General features: G+C 36.9%; 1 protein-coding gene across 1 annotated transcript in view; it reads left to right on the top strand.

Annotated features, from left to right (window-relative positions):
- Positions 1–1,218: 1,218 nt before the first annotated feature.
- Positions 1,219–13,058, top strand: part of ZBTB41 (zinc finger and BTB domain containing 41) — a 65,759-nt gene continuing 53,919 nt past the window's right edge. Inside the window, exons 1-2 of the mRNA XM_001367611.4 lie at positions 1,219–1,437; positions 2,022–3,272. Of these exons, the coding sequence (XP_001367648.1) occupies positions 2,138–3,272 (1,135 nt within the window). The 5' untranslated portion in view covers positions 1,219–1,437; positions 2,022–2,137. The remainder of the gene's footprint in view (positions 1,438–2,021; positions 3,273–13,058) is intronic.

Below are 13,058 nucleotides of genomic sequence, written 5' to 3'. Positions count from 1 at the left end.
CAGAGTCTCAGTCTTACACATCATCATATATAGAAAGGCAACTCTAGCATATCAACAGTTATCAAGATAATTTACATACTATTATCTACACATATATACACACACAAAATATTTAGAGATATAGATATATTGGAAGGTAATCAGGGAAGGCATCTAAAAGCAGTTAGTCTTCGGGTTAGATATATAATAAAGAATAGTCATATTCAGAAGACAAGAGTACTCTGCTCCTTACTTATTAAGTTGGATGGGAACAATTTCAAAAGAATGTATTTAACTTCAGAAAAATAATTGATAGCTTTACTGGTTCACCATTGGAAACTGCAAACTGAGGGCCTTTTCCCTTAAATCTTTAGATCTCTTTAATCAATTCACCTGGTCACTTTGATTCACTTCTTTCCTCCATACTATGTAGTCTTATAGGGCTGCCCTAGAGAAGAGGGAGCATTTCTTGGTTTTTGTTTTTGTTTTTTAATTTTAAGATTTTTTCCCCCCTCTTCCATGAAAACGCAAATTTCAATAGCGACATCAAAAATGCGGTGCAGATTGCTTTAAGTGGCCTAGACTCTTGAGGAGTAACTTCAGTGGTACTGGAGAAAATAATGTGAAGGTTCACATTGCCCTTTAGGTCAAATCACCTGGCTTAAATTGTTGTATGCGCTTGTGTGAATGGACAACCTAGTGTGCCTGTTTAGCAATATCTGGCCTTTGGACATACGAAACCAGGGAGAAAAAAGGGAAGGTACTGCTTCACAGAGAAGCTGTAGCGCCGGGCCAACTTCCAAAGTGTGAGCGTGTGCGTACGTGTCAATGTCAGCGCAGGAACAGGCTTCGAAGAGGCTCTATAGCGCACGCGCGGAGGCCCAGAACACGCTTTCGCGAGGCGGCCTCAGTTCCAAGATTTTGCTACAAAATTTGTTTAGTGCCACAGCCTCTCTTTATGTCAAGGCTGGTCAACTTTCCCCTCGGCTTCTTTTCCTATCGCTTCTCTCCTTTACTACGCCGCCTAGGGTCCTCTGCCAGTCAACCAGTGTACAACGCCACACATCAATCCCTAGAACCCCGCCCAGTCCTGGAAACCAGGAAAACCCGGAGCACATAGTCTTGCTCGCTAGATCTAGTAATGTCTCCAGAGGTGGGGAGAGGGGAGAGAAGAGGGCGGATTTAGTGAGCATGCGCTGAAGGGCGTGAGTGTTCATGCGCAATGGCCCCAGTGGGGTTCGGGAACAAGTTGCTGGGCTAGTTCAGAGCCTGCGCGGTGGGTGGGTCCCGAGGTTGAGGTCGCAGTTGTGGCCACTGGAGGGAAAGGGAAAAGGGAAGAGGAAAAGGAAGGCGGGGCAGGGAGGCTGCCCGAACCCGGAAGTGGGTAGATGCTCAGAGAGAGCGCGCTTGTAGTGAAGCTCGGTGGCGAAGAGGCTGCGGAGGAGCTCCGAGGAGGCGGTAAATGGGCCTGGGGCGGCTGTCCCGGGAACCGGGGGTGGGAAGCGCTGCTGGCTTATCCCGGGCAAGGGCGTCCCTTGTCCGGGGAGGGGTTTCTCCCTTTCGTCCTCTGTTGTCCCTGTGTCTAGTCAGTCCCGGTGCTGTCACAGCTTGGGCTCCTGTTAAGGAGGGGACTAATCTGAGGGGACAAATGTGTTAAGGCCTTCCCCTCCCCCAACTCCTCCTGGAAAATTGTAGCATGCGGAGGACCTGGATGACCCAATCAAACACTGGACCCCCGCCCCCCCCCAGCCACACCCCCTTCACTGAGGGCTTCTCACTCAGGTGCCCTCATTTCCCCACTCTCCTGTGAGTACGACTTGGCAGGTGGAAGGGCTCTGCCTTGTTTCCTTTAAAATTTTTCTTTTGTCAGCATTCTCACCCTCTCCTCTCTCCCAGCCCCAAGATGTTTAAACTCTTATGTGTGTAACCTGATTTCTTTGGTCGTTGTTTCCTTGTTCATTTAATGATAGACAAATGAATTTTGAACAAATGCATTTAAGTCGCTAGCGAAGATATGTTATAGGATTCTTATTGTTTTGCAGACCATGAAACCCTTCCTCATACCTCTCCAAGGGTTACCCAAGATCGAAGCTAGTTTTCCTTTTTAAGTCTCTTGAGACACTTATGAAGCTTCTTGTCTTGAAATTGCATTATTGCAATGAAGAAAAGGAGAAAGGTTACTGCAAATTTTGACGAGAAGATCCATCTAGGCTATCATAAAGACTCTTCTGATGGAAATAGTGCAGCGGATAGTGACCAGGTGACCTTTAGTCATTCTATAGAAGGATCTGCTCCTGAAGATCTTCAGTGTTATCAGCAGCTTCCTCCATCACCAGATCAGAGAAAGCTTCTGAGTTCTTTGCAGTATAATAAGAATTTGCTGAAATATTTAAATGATGATAGACAGAAGCAACCATCTTTCTGTGACTTACTCATAATTGTAGAAGGCAAGGAATTCAGTGCACACAAAGTTGTTGTTGCTGTTGGCAGTAGTTATTTTCATGCTTGTTTGAGCAAAAATCCAAGCACAGATGTTGTCACTCTGGATCATGTAACACATTCTGTTTTTCAGCATTTGCTTGAATTTCTCTACACCTCAGAATTTTTTGTGTATAAAAATGAAATACCTCTAGTTTTAGAGGCTGCAAAGTTTCTGGACATTATAGATGCAGTTAAACTGCTAAATAATGAAAATAATTCTAATTTTCCTTCTGAAATAACTGAAAAGGCATCACCAGCAGAAACGCTAAGTGAATTGGCTGGCAGATTATCTAATAGTCACCAGTGCAAATTCTGCAGTAGAAATTTTTGTTATAAGAAGTCTCTAGAGAATCATTTGACCAAAACCCATAGATCCCTATTAATAGGGAAAAAACATGGGTTAAAAATGCTGGAAAGGGGTTTTTCAGCAAGGAGATCAACAAGGAATAGAAAGTGCCCTGTAAAGTTTGATGAGGACAGTGATAATGACAATGAAAGTGATGAAATAGACAATTTGGATAAAGACAATTTGGATAAGGTCACTTTTGATACAGAAAAGTCAGATAAAAATGACTCTGAGGATGCTGGAAGTGAGTACAATGCAGATGCAGAAGCACAGGAGGAAGAGATCTCAGATGATTACTCTGAGGGGGAAGAGCAAAGTGACAAAGAACATAATAATACAGAAGAGGATCCTGAAATTGCTGATTCTGCAGGAAATATTCATGAAGGGTTAACTCCAGTGGTCATTCAGAACAGTAACAAAAAAATACTGCAGTGTCCTAAGTGTGATAAAACATTTGACCGAATAGGTAAGTAATAACCCTCTCATATTTCAATGCTGTTTTAACTTTATAAATTTGGTTAATTCATTGCGAAGTTTAAAACTATTTTTTTTAGCATGCGCTTGATTAGGGAAGACGTTTCTTGCCATTAGAAATTTCACTTGACTCATATGTTAGCTTAGAGCAAATATTTTATTTTCCCTATTCAGATTCCATAGGTTAACATCCTTCTCTAATATATTTTGCAGTTATTTGATATGAAAAATACAATTATTATTCTGGATTAATTTAATTATGTCTCTGAAGTGCTTGCTCTGAAACTGAAAGCAAATTTGTAAATGGGACTATTGGTTTTATATAGTTATAGAACACTAATTTGCTTTTAAAGTGCTAATTAAAGTAACTTATAGGTAAACCATTCCATTTATTCCTGCTAACAAATATTCATTGAATACTTTGTTCAAAGGAACTTTTCTAGGCAAGGGAGGGATAGATATAAAGATGAATAAGACATAATTTTTGCCCTACAGGAGATAATAAACTAGTTAAGGAGTTACAGAGGGACACATTAAGTGCATAGGAGAGATAAAAATACAATATGCAAGCATTTGAAATAGCTTCTTTGGAAAACTTCATGGAGAAAACATCTAAGGCTGAGCAGCATTTTTAAGAAATTAGAAGAATTACCATTTAACAATTTTTTTACTTTTCCTCCTAGTTGAATTCATGATTCCGAGGTATATTTTCACATCTCTTAAATGCAATTTTTTTAAAGAACAAAAAGCAAATTTTTTTTGGTAAGATTTATAGCTGGAGTCCATAGTAATTATTTTGCAGATAAGGGAAGTGAAACCCAGAGAAGTGAACTTGGAGCCAGAGACTAGAATTGAACCTAACTTTTCTGATTCCAAATCCAGTGCTCTCTCCACTGGACTAGAATGCCTCTATACGCAGTAATCCATGTTATAGTTATATGGTTTATATGAAAATTTACTAGTTAATTCTCTAGGGGGATTATTAGTGATGAATTCTTTATTCACTAAATTCTCTGATATTCAACATGATTTAAGAATGAGGTGTTGTCATGATGTTGCTGTGCTATCAGCAAGCAGATATGGATGGTAAGGCAGGTCACAGAACTTAATTTCAAATCTTTATTTAACCACATGTGCTCATAAATGGATATCTAATTCACAAAGAATAAGAACACAAGAAAATGCATGTTGCATTAAAACACTGAATATAATTTAGTTTTGATTTTTTTCAAAAAGTATTTAAGACCAGCCTTACAGAACTTTAGAGACATAATTAAGACCATCACTTTATTATATAATAGATTATGGAAAATTCTAATTAGCAGCGATTTTTGAATCAAAGAAAACTGGATAAACAACTTTTGTAGAAAGTACCAGTTAGCAATGATTTATGGATAAAGATAAACCAACTTTGCTATTCTAGTCAGGGTATGAATGATGTATAGAATTTTTTAAAGTTATCAAATTTAACTCATGGATTAGTCATTTTGAGTTTTCTGTTTATTAAAAATAATTTTCTGACCTTTTTTGTGAAAGTTTTTACCACTGAGTATTTTTAAATAAGATGAGTTAAAAACCTCTATTTCTAAAGAAACTCTTACTTGAGCAGTTGAAAAATCTATTTTGTTATAACATATGATGACAGCAAGAATGCTGAAATGCATTCCAACCATGTAAAGTTAGTACTATACCATGAATATATCTCAGGACATTTTGTGAAGTTGGCTACTGTTTGTCAGTGTTATTTGGCACCCAATTTTATAAAATGCTGTTAACATTATAATATCAAAATATGATATAACATTTGAGATCTGCTGACACTGAATCATACCCTTTTTGTAATTTTCTGGCAGCCATCAATTCTTTCAGTCTCTTTTCCCATTGACCACTCCTTTTTTCCCAGATGCTTTAGTTTACATAATATCTATATCTATATATAAAGAGAGATATAGATATACAGCCTTTATTAATTAGTTGATTGTGGGCCTGAATCTGGAACTGTGCCATAAGAAATGCATCGAGGTCAAAATACTAGTGCCATTGGACTAAAGGACTCCCCCAAGCTTTGTTCTCTAGTTGTTTTGTCCAGGTCTCCCTGGATGGGAGTATATGCTTCCTTCACCCAGTCTCCTATATTCCAAAGTATAAATATACCTAACTTGTTTTCCCTACCTTAACTAGGTTATGGCCATACTTTACATTGTGAATTGTAACCAACAAATTGATCTTGTTCTTACTCCATCTGTGCTTTTCTATGTTGGAAGGACCCCCAAAAAGTTATGATCAGGCTCAGAAGCATTTGCTCTTAATATACTAGGTCTTTTATTTCACTCATCTGATTCTATTTCCTTTTCTGTCATAAGCAACAGGTATAGACATTAAGTCTCATACAATTATGCCCTTCTTCCAAGCTTATTGACTCACATCTTAGCTACCTTCTGAAATAGAGAATGCCTTATGACTCTGGCCTGTAAATGCTTCGAAATTACCATAACAGAAACCAGTGGAAAATAAAAGCAAGAATATGGACAGGCATGATGTGCTGCCAGTCAGTAAATTTATATGGTAAGATTGGTCACAGAATTTAAATGCAAATCCCTATTTTATAGCTAACCTGAGGTTGATTTGGTGCCCATAAAAGAGTCAGTATATATTATTCTGATCTTTCCATCTCTACTGGTGATTTCTATTTCCTGATTTGCCAAAAAACACTCTTTGCACCAGGGTCAGTGAAAATATTTGAATGCATCTATGATCTAATTGATTTGGATGTTCTTTACATTGATAAAGATCAAAACCCATCATGTCCTTTTATAAGTTTATCATAGGTGACCCCAAAATGTTTGAGGTTTTCCTTGATTGTTCCCTTTATTTCAAGTCTGCTGATAGTATACTCAGGTTATCCATCTTTCTTTTTCTTGTCTCTTGATATTTAGCCAACTCTTTTTTTTTTCATTGACATCCTTTACTTCTTTTCATCATAGTTCCATATTATGTATATCAGCCTGTCATAGACCTATTATATGACTACATTGCCTCATCTAAACCAGGACCATGTCTCATGGCCATAAAGCAACACTGGCAGAATATTAGTATTAAAAACATGGGATTTCACTTATGAAAGAAATTTGAGGTCATTGAGTTTGCAATTTCTTAAAAGCAGTCCAGTCTGTTGTTCTTGTTTGCTTCTAGAATCAATTTATCTATTGGGTAGTGTTAGCTATGATTGCTCGAGCTTCTTTGCCCTCTTTCCCCCTTCCTCTGTCTGTCACACACATATGCAGATGCACAGAAATACCAAATTCATCCTACTGTTTCTCATATTTATACAGAAAAGTTTAATAGAGAAAGTATACGTTTTAAAATTTGACTACTATTTTACTTTAAAATGTAACTACCTGACAACTTTATTATAATTTCTTCAGAATGGTATTTTAGATGCTTTATTTGTTTATGCTTCCTGAATAAGATAGCAAGGGAAGATGGATAATTTTGAATTTAATGAAACAATATTTGTAAAAATCAAGATAAAAATTTAAATTTTGTTTTAATTAATTTTACTTTTTAATACACTTTAATGTAAGGATATACCATTAGCAAAAATTTTACTTAGACTTTAATATATATTAAGTTGCTTTTCTTATAAAGATGTGGCCTGTCAGTGTTGTCAATCTTATTTAACATTCTTTTTTTTCTATCAGTTTGGTCACACACATTTTGTCAGGTAGAAAATTCTATTTCTAGCCAAATACATAAGTTCTAACTTAAATGTCAAAAGGTTGTGTGCAAAGAAGAAATAATTTTGAAGATTTGGAGAGTTTTGAAATTGTGACAAAAGCTAAAGGTTGAATTAGGAGAGGGGAAGTTTGGGAGAACTTGCAGGAGTTGGAAGAGGAGGATTCAAGTATAAAGATCTAAGAAAGAACTAAAGAGGAAGACTTGAGAAAGAGACAGATGACAAGTATTCAAGATGAAAGAGGAGGAAATTGATTAAACAAGATAAATATGGAAAGACAAATTGAAAAGTCAGTGTAAAAAGTAAGACAGGGGAAAAAACTGAATGTGGCCATCAAGGTGCTAAAGAGGTATGAAGGAAAGTTATAGCTCCAGAGTTAAAAATTAAATAAGCAGTTGGCCTTAGAAGTTCTCTAGGACAACTCATAGAGGGTATGATAAGTTAGTGTGGTATAGTGAGTAGAACGTTGAACTTGGAGTCAAAAAATCTGTCCTTGAATTCTACATCAGACACATTCTATGTGAACCTGGGCAAAGACACTTAACCTTTCTGGATTCCAATTTACTCAACTCTGAAATGAGGGGGTTGAACTCTGTGACCTAAACTCTCTTCTGACTTTAAATCTATGATCTTATTATTAAGGATTCCCTCCAGAAAGTTCGTAGAACAAGGAGAATTTTGTAGGAACCTACAAAAAGCATTTTCCCCCCCTGACCTGTGACTCTTACCTGTTGTGAGATTTAAAATGGTTGAGGTCTTAAACTGTAGTGATTAAAATAGTGGAAGATATAAATTGTGATAGATATAAGAGAGGATGAGTAAATTTGACCACAGAAAATACGTTTCACTATAGTGTCTTGGTTTTTAAATCAAATATAAGGTGGTCGCCAGGGAAATATTCCCAATTATTCAAATACCCAAGTCAACTGGGTTTTATAGAGATTTTAATTAATACAAATGTGGAATTAAAGAAAAGAGAGAAAGAGAGAAAAAGGAAATAAGTATGAAGGGCCTTAAGCCAACATGGCCTAGACCCGAGTCTTAAGAGAGAGAGATCAGTCAGTCAGTCTTTTAACACTCACCACAAGGTCTGCCTAAGCAAGGATTCTATTGACACCAGGCCAGCATCATCTCAGCTGCTTTCACCAGCTCCCTCCTCCATCTGAATGTTTCAGAATGACCTTCCTCAATCTGAATGTTTCAGAATGACCTCCAGCTCTTCTCTGAGCTCTTATTTTTTAAGGGCAAAATCTCCTATATCACCTCCCCTAAGTTCTTCCATCTACCAATCACTGTAGATGTTTTCCAAAAGACAGCCCATTTTGAATTCACAGCTGAGTAAATTAATCTCTTTAGTAAGTCAGAAAAAAAATGCTGCTGTGTCAACTAATTTCATTAAGAGAAAACCTCTGAGTAAGTTTTCACCTTTTAGGTCTAAGTAGTTTACAAGTTGCCCCACCTTTATAGGAACCTAGCATCCCATTGTATCAATTCCAAAAACAGGAATGGCTCAAAGAACTCCTTTCCTTTATAAGTATGGTTTTCAAGTACTTTCATTGTTTAGCAAAGAGTTTTCTGCCCTAAAGCAGTCTTAAGTAGGGGTGGAGTAGGGATACTCCCATAGCAAGGAGTTTTCACATTCAAGTAGAGTTCTCACTATCTGGTAGGGAATTATTTCAAGTAGGGAATTGGAGGATTCCTCAATGTGGAGTAAAATTTTTAACATTCATAAGTCTGTGAAATTTTAAGGTTTACAATGTGCTTAATGAGGTGATGTTCTTCCTTGAATGGTGAAGAGGTTTGAGCACTTCACCACTCTAGGTTATGAGAGAAGATGAAGTGGTCTTTAAAACAAACCAAAAACACAAGAATGACTTCTATTATAAAAATGGAGATTAAGGATTTGAAGCAACATTGAGGATGAACACCTGTGCTAGGAAGTTTTAGGGTAGAATAAAGTATTGGAAGAAAGTTAGAAGGACCTTTGAACATTTTGTCATATAAGGCTCTTCCTGAAAAAAAGGGGAATGAATTCTTAGGAGAAAATTGTGCTTAATTTCCAAGAAGTGATAACATGGATCCATGAGTGTATCAGGTTAGAAAAAGATGAGTAGTGGTGACTTTCCTCCTTTTTGAGGCATATGATAAGTGCTAAACGTGGTCTATCTTCCCAGGTCATACGTAGGATGTGACATGGACACTTCCAAGACTTCTCAAACCAGAAGATTAGTGGTGATTTTTAATTATAACATATAATTAATAATGTTACAAGAATTCAAAATGTTTCATAACAGTTGCAGATATGAGGCAAAGGCTTTAGAAAAGAGGGAGGTTTGGGAATTGAGGAGTTAGTTAGGAAGATAATGTCTGAGAATAGAATTTGGATTTCTGAACCATTGCTTAAATTTCAGAAATGATATACTCCTGGCCAGAGATGAAATGTGCCTAATATTTTTCCATTTTTCTTCCCATTTTCCCTGAAGTTTGAAAGAAGAATATTGCCTAGATAGAACCACCAGGTTTAATACTATAGAGTAGCTGTGACAGCCAGAAATTCACAGGAAGCAAAATCCAAGGAAGAATTTGCACACGCACAAAGTATGAATTAAAATTAAGTTGAACCAAAAATCTTATTACAAAGAGGAAAATATGACTTCATGGTTTTATCTCTGTGACTTGATAGGATGAAATCTATCACATTATTATTCAAAAGATATAAAACTTGGAAAAACAAGAGTAGTAGGGGGTTGAGCACAGTGCATGGTAGATAACAGGCACTTAATAAATGTTGGTTGAGTAGTATTTTATGTTAAGGAGACATACTATGAAGAAGTGGAGCAGGCAAGCATATGGAAGTGATTCAAGTTAAGTAATAGGAGACAGAAACAGAAACAAGAATTTCTCATGTTCGAGTTATAAGTTACCTATTCAGAAAAAGGGAATAGATGAGTTTAAATTAGGATAGGAAAAAGTTAAATATTGCCTTTATCTTCAGAAAGAAAGATCTGAGGGTCTTCAAATCAATGGTCAACCCAGACTTCAATTTCTGGCCAAATTCTAGAACTGCATTACAGAGATTTTTAATGAACATATTAATGAACATTTAGAAAAGGAATTGTCATCCCAGAGCCAACATTACTTTGTCAAGAATGGACTTCATCATACCAGACTAAAAATTTACTTCTTGATAGGATTGACTTAGACTTGTAAGTAAAATGTTATAGTACTTAGATTTCAAGAAGTTACTTGATAATCTTTCATGCTATTCTTGTGGACAGAATGAATAGATATAGACTAGATGATTGTAACATTAGACAGATTTGGAATTGAACATGCCTGGACCCAAAGAGTGGTCTGTTATTTCAAGTGTCACTTTGGAATGAGTCTATATAATGAGTCAGAGAGCTGAAAAAGTCAGAGATGGAATATTTGTCAAATTTGCATATGGCATAAAGCTAAGGATGATAGGGTACATTGATGTCATTGTGCATTGTTGGAGAGTATTCAATTAGAATTGAGGGGGCAGCTGGGTAGCTCAATGGATTGAGAGCCAGTCCTAGAGACGGGAGGTCCTAGGTTCAAATTTGGCCTCAGACACTTCCCAGCTGTGTGACCCTGGGCAAGTCACTTGACCCCCATTGCCTACCCCTTACCACTCTTCTGCTTTGGAACCAATACACAGTATTGACTCCAAGACAGAAGGTAAGGGTTTAAAAAAAAACGGAAAAAAAACCAGCACCTTATTTTTTTTTAATTTTATAATATTTTATTTGATCATTTCCATGCATTATTCATTAAAGACAAAGATCATTTTCTTTTCCTCCCCCCACCCCCCATAGCCGACACATGATTCCACTGGGTATCACATGTGTTCTTGATTTGAACCCATTGCCATGTTGTTAATATTTGCATTAGAGTGTTCGTTTAGAGTCTCTCCTCTGTCATGTCCCCTCAACCGCTGTAGTCAGGCAGTTGCTTTTCCTCGGTGTTTTTATTCCCACAGTTTATCCTCTGTTTATGAATGGTGTTTTTTCTCCTGGATCCCTGCAGATTGTTCAGGGACATTACACCGCCACTAATGGAGAAGTTCATTACGTTCAATTATACCACAGTTTATTAGTCTCTGTGTACAATGTTCTCCTGGTTCTGCTCCTCTCATTCTGCATGACTTCCTGGAGATTGTTCCAGTCTCCATGGAATTCCTCCACTTTATTATTCCTTTTTGCACAATAGTATTCCATCACCAACATATACCACAATTTGTTTAGCCATTCCCCAATTGAAGGGCATCCCCTCGTTTTCCAATTTTTGGCCACCACAAAGAGCGCAGCTATGAATATTTTTGTACAAGTCTTTTTTTCCATTATCTCTTTGGGGTACAGACCCAGCAGTGCTATGGCTGGATCAAAGGGTAGACATTCTTTTATCGCCCTTTGGGCATAGTTCCAAATACGGCACCTTATTTTTAAAAGATCATCTTGACTGGTGGACGATTGGAATGGGGACATGAGTCAGCAGTGTGAAAATACAGTTAAAAGTCTACCACAATCTTACTCTATTAAGAGATGCAGTGTCCCACATGAGAGGTATGATAGTTTCTCTATTTTCAAACCTAGTTAGACCGTATTTGAGCCAATTAGCTATTAGAACATTGTTAACAAAATGATATTTCATTCTCTGCTACTCTTTCCTTTCCCACCTCAATCCTATAACTTTCCCTCACTTCAACTACCAGACTCTACAATATTTGTGTTTAATTTCTGCCTCTACTTCCATTTCAGCTCTTTGTGTAGAGTATTTTCTTAAAAATTATCAGTGTCCTCGTTTCTGCTAAATACAATGATCTTACTGCAGATTTTGACTTTAATCAATTTCTCTCTTTTTATACCACTGTGATACTGTTCTCTTCTGGTTCTCCTTCCTGTTTGACCACTACTGGGTTTCCTTTACTAGAACATCATCCAGGCACATTAAATATGACAGTACTGCCTTGGGCCCATTTCTTTCTTTTTCTCTGTCTCTGCCTTTGTGTGTCTCTAAGGAGAGAAAGAGTGATTTCTTCAGCTTTGATGGTTTAAATTATTATCTTTAATCACATGACACTGAAATTTCACAAATTTACTTGCCTTTTCTCCACTTATACCATCACCATTGAAGTTCAGGAACTTAACCAATTAAGGCCTCTTCTAGTCTAGTCCCAATTTACCTTTCCTTACTCAAATTATAATCTTTGTTATTAGCCTTCTTTAGCTTATCTTGGGCTACTGCACAATTACAAAACCTGCCACAATTTTAGGATACATTCTCTCTTAGTTGCTGTCTTTATGAATCTTTTATCACATCTCAGATTTCACTTCCTCTGGAATTCTTTGCTGATCTCTACCTTTCCCTTCTAACCTTTTAGTGGCTAGAGTTCTGTCCTTCTCAAATTACTTTGTCTCTGGTTAGCTGAATAAATTAAGTCCAGAGTAGACTATAAACTCCTTGAAGGCAAAAACTGTTTTAGTTTTTAAATATAGTAGGCACTTAATAAATGTTTGTTAAATTAAAGCCTTTCCATCTTTAGGCCTCAGTTTCATCAGTTATAAAATGAGTTTGGATTCCTTTTTGAGATATCTTCTGTTTCTATGGTTTGCCCTTTTGATCTCCAAATCTAGCCACTTTTGTATATGTTAAGTTTACTTTGATGCTTCCTTGCACTAGACCCCAGCCAGGAGGGAAGAATGATGGTATGTAGCATATATATTTTAGGTCCAAATTGAGAACTATAGAGCTCTGTGTCTGGAGTCAGAAAGACCCAAGTTGGACTCTAACCTCAGATACTTATTAACTGTGTTACCCTGGGCAAGACATTTAACCTCCATTTAGTATTCTTGCCATGAAAATTTCATTGGCAGTAGTTGTGAGCTCTTTGTGGTCATGATTACACAACAACAAGAACACATTATATATGATTTGTCTATGTTAGGGGTTGAATGTAATAATAATATTTTGTTTGAATTATTTGCATTTAGCATAAATAACATATATATATATATATAT

This window comes from Monodelphis domestica, chromosome 2 (genome assembly GCF_027887165.1).
Source record: "Monodelphis domestica isolate mMonDom1 chromosome 2, mMonDom1.pri, whole genome shotgun sequence".
NCBI classification, from domain to species: Eukaryota; Metazoa; Chordata; class Mammalia; order Didelphimorphia; family Didelphidae; genus Monodelphis; species Monodelphis domestica.
This window is presented reverse-complemented; position numbering and strand designations above follow the sequence as displayed.